This window comes from Trachurus japonicus, chromosome 6 (genome assembly GCF_045865225.1).
Source record: "Trachurus japonicus isolate A0001 chromosome 6, Traja_1.0".
Taxonomy (NCBI): domain Eukaryota; kingdom Metazoa; phylum Chordata; class Actinopteri; order Carangiformes; family Carangidae; genus Trachurus; species Trachurus japonicus.
The window spans coordinates 20961851-20973902 of NC_140912.1; the positions used below are offsets into that span (position 1 = coordinate 20961851).

Below are 12052 nucleotides of genomic sequence, written 5' to 3' on the forward strand. Positions count from 1 at the left end.
AGGAACTTAAATCTTAAGTCTTCTGATCTGAAGAAAACACGATGACCAGGAATTCAGATTTCTCAGGCAGAAATATGAATTGCAGACTTAGGGGCAAAAAGAAACTGGTGAGCACTGGTGAGTCAAAGTAGGACCACACCCAGTTCTCAGGACATGTTTTCTGACTGTGGATATGAGCCCAGATCCCAGGAAACATTCATGTAAGAAGATGCTACTGCTCACTGAAATCTGCATCATCACATGTTCTCACCTAATTAATCAAATACGTCTCTCGTCCTTTCCCCTACTTAGGTCGTCCTTGACAACAGCCAGATTTGAAAAACGCTTTCTAAGACCTTGATTTCCCTGTAACCCATCATCTATAAGAAATTGTGTGACCTAGCTATGGATGATAGCAGCAGTTACATCTACACAAACAATCATAGAGGTCCCAGTGTTACAATAACAATGTCTAACAATGTGAAGGTCGTTATGAACTGAACTCTTGGAGTGTGTTTAGAAAACAACAGATCTCCCTCACAATAAAAGCCACAGATTTATCCTATGATGTGACCTTCATGTTGGGAATCACTGACATAAGGGATCAGAAATCATCACAACTGAGAGACCACAACTAGACTAATGTTTGGCATTTTAACTTGGGATTTCTTGGTTTCCCACATCAAACTCATCAAATACACAATCCAACAACTCCAAAATGCTCTTGTGGACAAGTTGTGACCTGCACATTCACCACGCTATGAGATAATAACGGAACGTTAAGAGACTCAGTCGTTTTTGAGGTAAATTTGTGCAAAACAGCTGATGCGCGTTCCTGTCAGGGGCAGTTTTCCGGCAAGCAGTCTCTGCATTTGCCTCGAAAACAACTCCGTCTGGTAACGTACCATTATTATCTCATAGCGTGGTGAATGTGCAGGTCACAACTTGTCCACCAGAGCGTTTTGGAGTTGTTGAATTGTGTATTTGATGAGTTTGATGAGGGAAACCAAGAAATCCTATGAGCCTCCGTAGCGTAGCTCTGAGCAGCTCGCGGCTCTGCTCCGCCGTTCTAAAAATAGCTTGCACCGACAAATAAAGGTAACGAACCTACTGCTATGACTGTAGGGATTGTGGCAATGGGCCAGTTTGCCAAAATGTTGAACTATCCCTTTTAAGTAATTTAAGTTAATAATAGTAAGTTAAAATGCCAAACATTAGTCTAGTTGTGGTCTCTCTGTTGTGATGATTTGATCCCTTATGTCAGTGATTCCCAACATGAAGTACTACAAACTATAGGGATTATGGCAATGGGCCAATTTGCCAAAATGTTGAACTATCCCTTTAAATGCCAGATTCATGCAAGTGTAATCAGACATGATGACTCTGACAAGTGCAGACAACAAATCCTCAGAGAAAGACGAAGCGTTCCACATCTCACCTGAACGATGGTGCAGTTGCGAGCTGTGGCCTTGATCTTGGCGTCGATGACGTCAGACGTCCAGTGCGCCAGCCAGTAGTCGATGGCAACCATGAGGGAGTGTTTGAGGAGCTGTGACAGGAGGAGCAGAGAGAGCAGCAGGAGCCCGGCGGAGGACAGGTAGGTGCCACAGGAGCGCCACGGGATGGTGGCCCGCTGACGCATCACCTGTGACATGTTGTCGTCATCGTCACTTTCCACGGATTCCTCTGGGATCAGGACAGAGATGAATTAAAAATGCTAAAGTCTTTGGACTGAGAGTGAGACGTGACCAGGCTGAGTTGTTTTCTCTTCACTATTTTGGCTGCGTTTTATCTTTGGAAAATAATATGACCGTGTCCTCACATACATTTGTTTTATCTCATGTAAAATGCTCGCTCTCTTCTGCTGTGACTCACTGTCCATACGGTCTCGAACATTTATGATGTTCCTCCTCCTTCTCTCCTCCCTAGATATGTCATTATCTTCCTTGTTTGTCATTCCCCTCTTTCCCTTTCCTTCCTGGACACATTTCCAATATTTTTTATCCTGTTGTGTCTCGTGTAAAGATGCATTACTAACACAGGAGAGAGAGGAGAGAAAAAAAACAAAAAAAAACAGAAGGTCACAGACGAGGAGAGGCAACCCACTATCTATTTTCTACAACACCAAGCAGATGCTCATTCCCATGAATGGCGTGGTTTTCAGGGGCAATGGTGCAGCCATGACACACTTACTGTCAGGAGGTGAGGAGGTAATGGCAGTGACCCTCCGCCCCACCTCGGATATAAATATATCACATCACATCATGCAGCAAGCTTCGGAGCATGAGGCTGCATGTGGGCGTCTGTGAGGCTCAAAAGAAGCAGCAGGGCAGAGACGGGAATAAAAAAATAATAAAATGACTGGCAGGGCTAAACAGACCATCGCTAGCATCATCTACAATCATGCTGGCATCAGGTAGGTTTTCAGGAGCAGAAGACACAAGAGCTTGGAGAAAAAAAAGTGAGAGAAATAAAAGACTAAATGGATGACGAGGCTCTACGATGGCAGGAGAAGCTCACACAGCGGCAATTTGCTAAAATCGTCACGATGCCACAGACATTGTTTTTCTTTCTTTCTTTTTTATTCTTCTTTTTTTTCAAACCATGCTTTCTGGCCACACCTGCTCGATCGAGTATGAGGGCTGGAGCCATCCCACAAATCCACCCCGGGGTGCCATCAGCACACAGGAGACAACACAAAACACAGATAAAGAGTACAGCCACTGCACCTTTGCACCATCCACTACAGTCGCACATTCAACTCACACAAACGCACACAGCTTCAGTGTTTAACCTCAGTAGGAGGCTGCTGGTGAGAAGGTCGAGTCATATCTGGTTGCTGAGGAAGTCAAAATAGAAGCCAAGATATAAGACACCAGAACCAGAGAGAACAAGGTGGTCTGGAGTATTTAACACCCATGCAGTGTTTGCAGTGTTTGCACTGAGTAAATAGGGTATAGGATAAACAAAGCACAAGTCATTCCAATTTACTGCAAACATTGCAGAATGTGTGAACATTAAAATAAGCCGATGAACTTAAGCTTTAATGTCGCAGGTGCTGCTTCTCAGCAAATAGACACAACAGTGACATGACAGCCTGCTTATATCACTACCAGTACACTCATGCGCGCCGCACACGCACGCACACAGACTGAAATCAGTGAATCACTGACTGCAATTATCTAAATGTGTGTAATCAGGCAGCTATAATTCACTGTTGTCATAGCAGTGGTTGTGACCTCTGACCTCTCACCTTCCTCGTCCTCCTCCGTCCTCACAGCCTCTCTGGAGTACATGGCTCTCCTCAGGTTCTTCCTCTCCAGATCCGTCAAACTCGCTGCCACCGTTTCCTGGAGGAGGATAAAGGAAAGAATTTGATCCATTGTGACATTAATGAAACCCGCAGGAACCAAACTTTTATTGCAGGCAGTGCTGGATCGTCTGCATCTTTCCTGAATTTGAAAACTCCTAAATGAACAAAAGCAAATCATTCCGAGTCATTAAGGATTCATAAGCATTTTGCAATCATCAATGACCTTCTCAAATTCCTGGTCTTCTCTGTGCATCAGGGTTTTCCACTGTTCGAAGAGTTCAGGCTCAGCGTTCTGGATGTCCTTCAGAGTCCCTTCAGTCTGGATGGTCCCATCTTTCATCGCAATAATCTGTTTAAAATAAGGAGCACACACAAACACACACACACACAAAACCGTAGGGAAAAATGTCAGTGTGTTGTGTTATCAGAGACTGGAAATAAATCTTCGTAGCATCGATCATCTGTCTTTCTTTCTGAGACGAATGGTCTGCATCCAAAATGAGAAAACAAAGTGTTTACATCATAAATAATAAAAACAGCAGCACAAATGACTGATAAAGATGTAACATTCACACACACAAACACACACACACACACACCATGGTCTTACCCAGTCAGCGTGTGGTAGATATTGTAGTTTGTGTGTGACCAACACCACGGTCCTCTTCTCCTCCCTCAGCATCTTCAGGATGCCGTCCTGCATCAGGTGATCACTCAGGTGGATGTCTAAGGCAGAGAATGGGTCATCCTAAAAAACACACACAAACAGACTCAAAAAACTGTGAGGGGAAGAGACAAGAAAAAAAAACTACAGTATGAGTAATTTAAAGGCTCAACAAGTGTAATTATACAGTATTTCTCTACAATCTATTACAATATGACAAAAACAGGAGGTAGTATTATTGCAATTACAATTTAATACTCCTGGGTTGCTTACTTTACATAATAACATGCAGATTAATCAGTCATATAAATAATCATTAGTTGCAGCCTTCCTTACAAACACATTACTGCGTGACAATTATTAACTAAGAGCCAGTGAAATCCATCAGGACCTGACAACCTGAGGGGAGGTTGTGTTTGGTTTCTCTGCCCTGCAGCTGGGATTAAGAAACTGTGTTGTTTATTTCTGTCACATCAGAAATAGAACTAGGTCTTCCGATAAAGCTGCAGAAACAACTGTCTCAGTGTGAATACTGATAACAAGCTTTCTGCTCACTCACCAGAAACACCACGTTGGTCTGCTGGTACAAGGCCCTGGCCACACTGATCCGTTGTTTCTGCCCACCAGACAAGATGATGCCCTGCACCAGAGACATGGGAAGCGTGCAAAGAGGAAAGGATTACTATACTTCACTAAGAAATGAATGACAGGATGGCCCCGGGGTAACACATGATATTGTAGGTTGTTTCCTACATTACTGGTGCATGAAGACATCGAACATGACAGTGCTCTGGCTGAACAAGGTCAGTCCAACTCCCTATACGCACAAACATCAAATGCTTGCCGCCAAGTAACGATGACAAATGATCTTGTAAAACAGTGAACTACAGTAGCAGGACATGTGATGGACTTTAAAAAATAAAGAACTAACCCTTTCTCCGATCTCTGTCTGGTCCCCCTGTGGGAGGATGTCGATGTCAGGCTGGAGGGAGCAGGCCTCGATGACAGCTTTGTATCTAGTGGGAACAGACAGAAGGAACCTCGGTGATGTGGTCAGAGTGCAGCCATTAATACTACTGTAGAGAGAAGGCAACTACAGCCATGTCATCATTGACCTGCTGGCTAATAATCTATAGGGAATCAATTAATATGTAAAATCCATGTGCGTTGAAAAGGTATCTAAAGAATCTCAGTACCTTTTAACTTGATGAATTTTTGCTCTCAGAGGACACAGGGGAAACATTTCAGGGCTGCATCAGTCATTCATTCATGTTGAGTTAAATGAAGAGCATGAAGTTCACATTTCATTATTTCTTCAGAATCCAATTAGGATCACAAATGTATGTCACACTCAGTCTTACATGGCAGTTTAACAGCTCTGTAGCTCTCTAAAGATATGGGGACATGGCCCAGAAATAATTAACTTGCCTTGTTTGTAAATAGTGTAGAAAATTATTTTGATTTCTAGGCTTTGCACAGTGAGTTTTTGTAATAATAGTAATTAATGATTTGTGCGGCTTCCTCACAATGCAGAGATTCATAGTGTGAGACTAAAAATAACACAGTGTCACATGAGAGCTCTGTTTCAAATAGAAACCAATCCAACCAGGATCAGTTAACATTAAAATAGAGTGGTAGAAGAGTACAGTGTCTACAGTCACGTTGCTTCATATAGCAGCATACAGGAGCTTTAGCTACTGCTAACGCCAGCAGGCGAACGTGCACACAATGACATGCTGTTTGTTTTAGCCATTATAAAGTTGACAATGTTCATTATTCATCATGTCAGATAAAGACAAACTGCTCAGTTCTACTCTAAATCATAAACTACATGAAACCTGTGTGTAATGCGTAGTTTAACTGATGTGTAACTTTGGACATGATTTACCACAAAGCTATTGGTTTTTACTGAAGCCCTGTTGCTGTGGCTTCAGAAGTGAGTGAGCCAATCTGGATTTGACCACAGCAGGGGCAAAGAGCTGAGCGAAGAGCGGACAGAGAGGACAGAGAGGGCAGAGAGGACGGAGGCACATTGTGCGCAAACATCTTTATTTTATAGAACATCTCCACAGCAACAAAGCACAGCAGTCCATTAGGCCCTGAGAGAGCAACAGACCTTTCAGGAAGACCATTTGTTGTGAGGATGAAAGTTGTGAGTGTGTTGCTGCTGCCTTTCAGTGTGTGTGTGTGTGTGTGTTTAAGCCCATGCAGGCGAATGAATGCAGCATATGTTGTTATGGCAGGAGTGAATAAACATGTAGACACTGCACAGAGGGACAAGAGTGTAAAACATCAGCCCTGGTGTTTATTTGGGAAGTTGCCAACTGGCTTTTTACTGGACTCAAACTGTTGATTTAATCAGGTATCAGCCGGTCCAATTTACCACAGTGGCCTCAAGGAGGGGGAAGGTGATGGCTCGTTTTTCTCCTAACAACTTGTCCTGAGGACATGATGATCACTGTACTGTGTTATATTTAACAGCTCTTTGTGTCATTTTCAAGCAGAACTGAGGAAATAATTATGTTCAGTTCTCTGTTGAGTTAGACGGAAAATGAACTTGTACTTATATATCACTTTTTCATATTGTAATGGCCACTCAGAGCACTTTACAGCACTGGCCACATTGACCCATTCCCTCTGATTCGTATATCACATCCATATAATGATGAAACCGACGTTGGGGGCAATGTGGAGTTCAGACACTTCGACACGCAGCCTTGAGGAGCTTGGGATTGAACTCATTCTACCTCCTGAGCCACAGCCGCCTCAAGCATCCAGTCATTTTAGAGACTATAGTGGTGATAAAGGTGCAATAAGAGATGTCTGTGTGATGAGTCCTCCCCTTCCTGCCCTTTCCTTCATCTGCACTTTACTCATCTTTATGTGTGCAAAATGAACAAAATGTGGTTATTGTTCCCCAGTGGCCTCAAGGCTCACAGCACCAGCTGTCCCCCGTGTGAGACAGATATTGGTTGTATGTCATTTCCTAATTCTCTCGTCTTATTTCCTGTCATCTCACGTGTGTTTCTGCTTGGAGCTGCCAGCACAGTCTCTGTGACCCTGAGAAGCTCCTATGAATAGATGTAACCATATTTTCTAAATGTTTGTTTTTTTAAAAAGCAATCACTTGGGGTTTGAGCTCTCACCTTGGTTTTATCATGGGCATCTCAAAGGTGATGTTCTCCACCACGGTGGCGTTCAGCAGCCAGGGCTTCTGGGAAGCGTAGGCTACGGCACTTCTCTTCCTTCAAGTGATTTTTAAAACACAGAGTCAGCGATGTCACAGAAACAGTGAATAACACTTGATCCCCTAATGAGGCTTTGGTTTTACACAAGGGTTGAGATTAAGAAACAGTTTAACCTCTGGACCAAAGGGACTCTTCGGCCTCAGAAGCTGGTGATGAATAGAAATGAGGTCAGTCTGTAAAGACCTGGTTCAAGGATCACTAAAGACTGTGGTGTATTTTGAAGTCAATATGCTGCTGAGGGTCGGGGGGCAAGTGCAATGTGAGCAGGGGGAATATCTGGACAATGAAAAAACATGAATGAACTCTCTCCACGGAGACCGACTGTTGTGTAACGTTGTTGTCATCTGAGCTCACCTGATGTCTCCATCACTTGCTGCATCTCTGTCTGTGGGACTGTGAGAAAAGATACACAAACACACACATAAACGTGAGCTGAGCTAAACTGACTAACAGATAAACAGGTTATTTACATGAATCTGACTCGACCTTACACCTGTGATGATTAAAAAAATAGACTACAACCACACACACACACACACACACAGACTAACCCATATACTCTTCCCTCTCTACAGCAATCATGTCACCTTTGCGAAGCCCAAACACAAACAGGCCAACCACTGCCCTATATGAACCCGTCTATCGTTAGCTGTGATCTTATCCACCCTAAAAATAACACCAACCCCCCACTCTCCCCACCTCACCTCCCCCAACCCAATTTTTCTTCCTGTAATTTGCTGATATGGAAATCCGACTCTGACTCATTCGGTTCTCAGAGGATCTGATTCCTCAGTCTTAGATTAGTACGTCAACATGAAGTTTGTTACTGTCTGCTGGTATCCTGCTCATGTTGTGTATGTCAGTTGTGCAGGCCTGTGCACACGCTGTATGTTTGTACTAAAATGGTTAAATGGTACTTTATCTCTCTATCTCTGAATGTGGGACAAACTGGAAAACATCAACAAAAAAAACAACAAACAAAACTGAAAGACTGATCCAACTCTTTGTGTTGTAAGGAGCTGGTGCTTGAACCGTGCGGTAAATAATTAAAAGACTGTTCAGGCAATCCAATACCACATTCTTAATTTGATCTGTCCAGACATGTAATTCAAATCATAAAGTTGATTATGTCAATTACGAGTCGATTCCTTCGACTGCCCTAAATAAACCATACGAATAAATGTGTTGTCCTGTTTTTCAAAAAACTAAATCATAAATATGCTATTATATGTTATGTTACAGTATAGATGTACAAAGAGTGTCTAGTTTGGCAGAAAAAATATGCTGTGTTGCTAAAATCAAAACACTGATGCTTCAGTGTGTGTGTCTGCATGCGTGCATGTGTGCGTGTGTGTGTGGTAAATGCCAGAGGCAATGGCATGGCCAGTTGAGCTACAAATAGAAATAATGGTCCATAGAGGGCTAAAATAAAACAGCTATTTGCTTTAGCTAAATGACGTGGTGATTATAAACTCTCAGCAGAGCTCCGTATCAGCAACAGCTGAATCAAATGTCTTTGATGTCATCAAAACAGTGCAGTCGCAACAATGTGTCTGCAGTCAGAGGATGTTTCTGTTGTTCTGGCTACAAATAGTTTTGTTTAAATAAAAAAGGCCTGACCAAAAATACAGTATTGGTTTGTTTGTTTGGCCTTTCTCCCTCTTTATTTGCCGTACTTACCTTTCATCTCCCTCAGTCTCCAGGCTTGGCAGGCTGCAGAAAATAGAAAAAAACAAATTGTAAGTGGAAGCATTTCTAATAATTCTACTATGCAGGTCCTTATTCAAAGTCCTTAAGACGAAGCCATTGATGGGCCAGGGGATATTGTGAATGGTTGTTATTTACTATCATTTAAAAGGCCTTGAATCTCACACACACACACACACACACACACACACACACACACACACACACACACATACACACGTAGCCTACATAACCATTAACATGCAGACTCCAAACTTTAAAATTCATTAAGATCTGATTGGCTGTTTGTGGCTTTGCACATGCTCAGTTGAAGCTGTGTCATATTTTTAGCTCTGACAAGTCGACACCTCTGTCAGTCGTCCCAAGAAGGTGACTCTGATCATGTCTGACTACGACCAGAGAGCGAGAGCTGCTGACTGCAGCCGCCATGACAGCGCCAGAGAACCACAGCTGTCAGGAAGTGAGTGGGTGATTGATACCAAAGAAGCCCTGACACGCCACATACATACATGTAAACACCGCTGACTGTGTAACTGTGTGACCGCGAACCGACTGTGTAAAAGAAGAGAAGCAAACAGGGTCAGCAACTGTATTCAGGAGGTGCTAAGATGAAAATAAGACCCATGAATAACAACTATTTAGACTGTGCACAAACAGAAAACAAGATATTTCAACATGATGTACATTTTTGTATTTATTTAGTAGTATGTTATGTGTTTATGTCATTATATGCATTTTAGAATTTTCTTGTTAAGAAACAGACATACAAATTTGAAAAATAACCACATTTCAGACTGGACTTCCCTGCATTTAATTATATTAGATGTCATTAATATGTATGTTTCAATTACATAGAAAAGTAGAAGAAATAAAACACACACATGTGATGTTTGTTCCAAAAATCATATGGTGGAAATCTGTAAAAGTGTTTACTTTTCAAAGGAGGCCAATTTGTATTTCTATCTAAACAACTGGTGATTTTCAGATTACATTAAAAGAAATTTGCAAGTTGGGTATCACATTGACGTTTTTTCTTACACGCAGGGGGTTGGGGATGTTTCCTCATTTATCAGCTAAACGGAGCCATTTCCAACAACACAGAGTAAAAACAGCCCTTCAGAAAATTACCTCATCACCTAATGACACTTGAAAGACACTGGCTGATTGCCTTTATCCTGCAGCCATCGTAAAAACAAGGGTAATCATGCAGGAGCTGATGACTTACAGCTTTCATCTCTGACTGAAGCACCGAGGGCTATTTCCCCTCCACGTCAATCAACACCTTTAAACACTCAAGGTCGTTTCAGAGGAGAATTCATGAGGGAGACGTAGGAAGACGGGGTCTATCAGCGGCGACACACTGAAATGTAACCATCAAAGCAGAGCTGGGGATCCTCCCACAGAGTCTAACTGTCTTAACTAAACTTAAACGCCCATCATTAAAACTTAAAGGCACCCTAATGGTGACGGGGGGTAATGGTGCATGTTCACAGTGATGACCACGCCTGATAATGTCTGTAAATGATTCCCTGTTCATCAACAGCCATTTTATTCCCTTAAACAATCCTCGCTTGTTTCTGCAGTTTAGTTTTTCAGATCAATAACTCTCTCCTGTTATTTGGGGTTAACGTGAGGTCAGTCGTTTCAACGCAGATGAAGACTCGAGGTCATGACCTCCAGTTGACCCCTGCTGCCTAGTTCTTTGAGACTATGGACCCTACTGCACGCAAAGTGTCTAACTGCACCGCCGCGACTGGACACTGAGGTCACGAGACAAATAGTCTTCCCCTTTAATGACAGAGAAATCCCAGGCACTCTCTGCTACGTGCTGTATTTGGAGCAGGGGGGTGTCAGAGGACAGGGGGCAGAGGGAACAGGTGGGTGTGGGGTCCCACCAGTGGAGATGACAGATTGCGTGAGATCTCCGTATGTCATCCCCTCCCTGACCAGTAACCTGACCCACTGACGATCTATTTAATTATTTAATCAGAGTTTATTAAAAGCAAACAGAGTGCAGACATACCAACACCATAAAGCACACCGTGTTTCTTTTTATGAGATCACACCACTGTCTTTACGCTGTATCGATTGAGACACTGGTAGCCGCACGGCCACCGCGTCTACAGTTTGATTCCCAACTGAGGGGCACTTGTTTCACGTTTGACCACTCTCTCGTTCTCTGTCTCTGTCTCCACTTCTCTGGATCTCTACTTCCATCTTTGAATAAAGGTGAACATGCTTAAATAAATAAAGCAGAAAACAACTGAGTGAAAAACACAGCCTGACATTATGAAGCTGTTGTAAAACAGTGAACCTTGTAGAGAGTGCGCTGTTACCAAAAATCAAAAACGACCTTTCATTTTGGACTTTTAAGGCAACATGTGTACTAAACTAAAATGGGACACATGAGAAACATACATGGGAATCCCTTGAAAACTGGCAACTGTGTCTGCTGAGGAACCAAAATAGGTCTTATTACTTTATTATAACCACAACTGCATGAGGACAATCAGCTGATCAGTGACAGCTGACTCATCCATCACTGTCAGACGAGCCGATGAGGTTATCCTTATAATTTAACACACTCACTTCTGACTGTCGTGTTGTTTATTTCTTTGTTTCTATCTGGGTTTGTCCTCTTTTGCTTTTGGCTTCACATGTGTTTCTAATGTTTTATTCTGAGCTGAATTTGTTTCCTTTCTCTAGGATTTATTTATGGACATTCTTCAAAAGCAGACCCTACTGTACATCCCCCACCCACCACATGCACGCCGTTGGTCCATATAGCTGTAAATGTCCGTGACTGAAACACGGCACAACAATAACAACATCAAACACGGTGGAAACACAGAGACAAAGTCCTCTCAATGTTTTTCTGGATACGTCCAGAGGGCGAAGTATAAATGACAGCTCCTTAGTCTCTTCCCCCTGGACACATGATAAGTGAGAGGCTTCAGCGCTTGGCAGGGTGCACAATCCAACCAAATATCAAAGGCAGTGCCTGCGTGACCCTGGCTTTGAAACAGAAACAGGAACTGTGTATGTGTGTGGGTGAGTGTGTGTGGCTGCTAGGGACAATATGACAATCAAGTATGGGGAACTAAGCTTTGGTGACAAATTGAGAGTGATAGCGGCACTATC

The 12052-nt window shown here is 42.8% G+C and overlaps 1 protein-coding gene across 3 annotated transcripts in view; it reads right to left on the reverse strand.

Annotated features, from left to right (window-relative positions):
• abcc8 (ATP-binding cassette, sub-family C (CFTR/MRP), member 8) overlaps nucleotides 1–12052 on the reverse strand; it is a 52429-nt gene that overhangs the window by 11207 nt on the left and 29170 nt on the right. For 2 of the 3 annotated variants that reach the window (XM_085779709.1, XM_085779710.1), the window contains 9 exons: nucleotides 8885–8917; nucleotides 7559–7597; nucleotides 7103–7201; nucleotides 4888–4972; nucleotides 4516–4596; nucleotides 3903–4040; nucleotides 3516–3641; nucleotides 3233–3329; nucleotides 1418–1665 (listed from right to left, as the gene is read on the reverse strand). In XM_085779709.1, coding sequence (XP_085635835.1) covers nucleotides 1418–1665; nucleotides 3233–3329; nucleotides 3516–3641; nucleotides 3903–4040; nucleotides 4516–4596; nucleotides 4888–4972; nucleotides 7103–7201; nucleotides 7559–7597; nucleotides 8885–8917 — 946 coding nt within the window. Of the gene's footprint in view, nucleotides 1–1417; nucleotides 1666–2600; nucleotides 2658–3232; nucleotides 3330–3515; nucleotides 3642–3902; nucleotides 4041–4515; nucleotides 4597–4887; nucleotides 4973–7102; nucleotides 7202–7558; nucleotides 7598–8884; nucleotides 8918–12052 lie in introns of all 3 variants that reach the window. The other variant, XM_085779708.1, reaches the window with a different exon arrangement.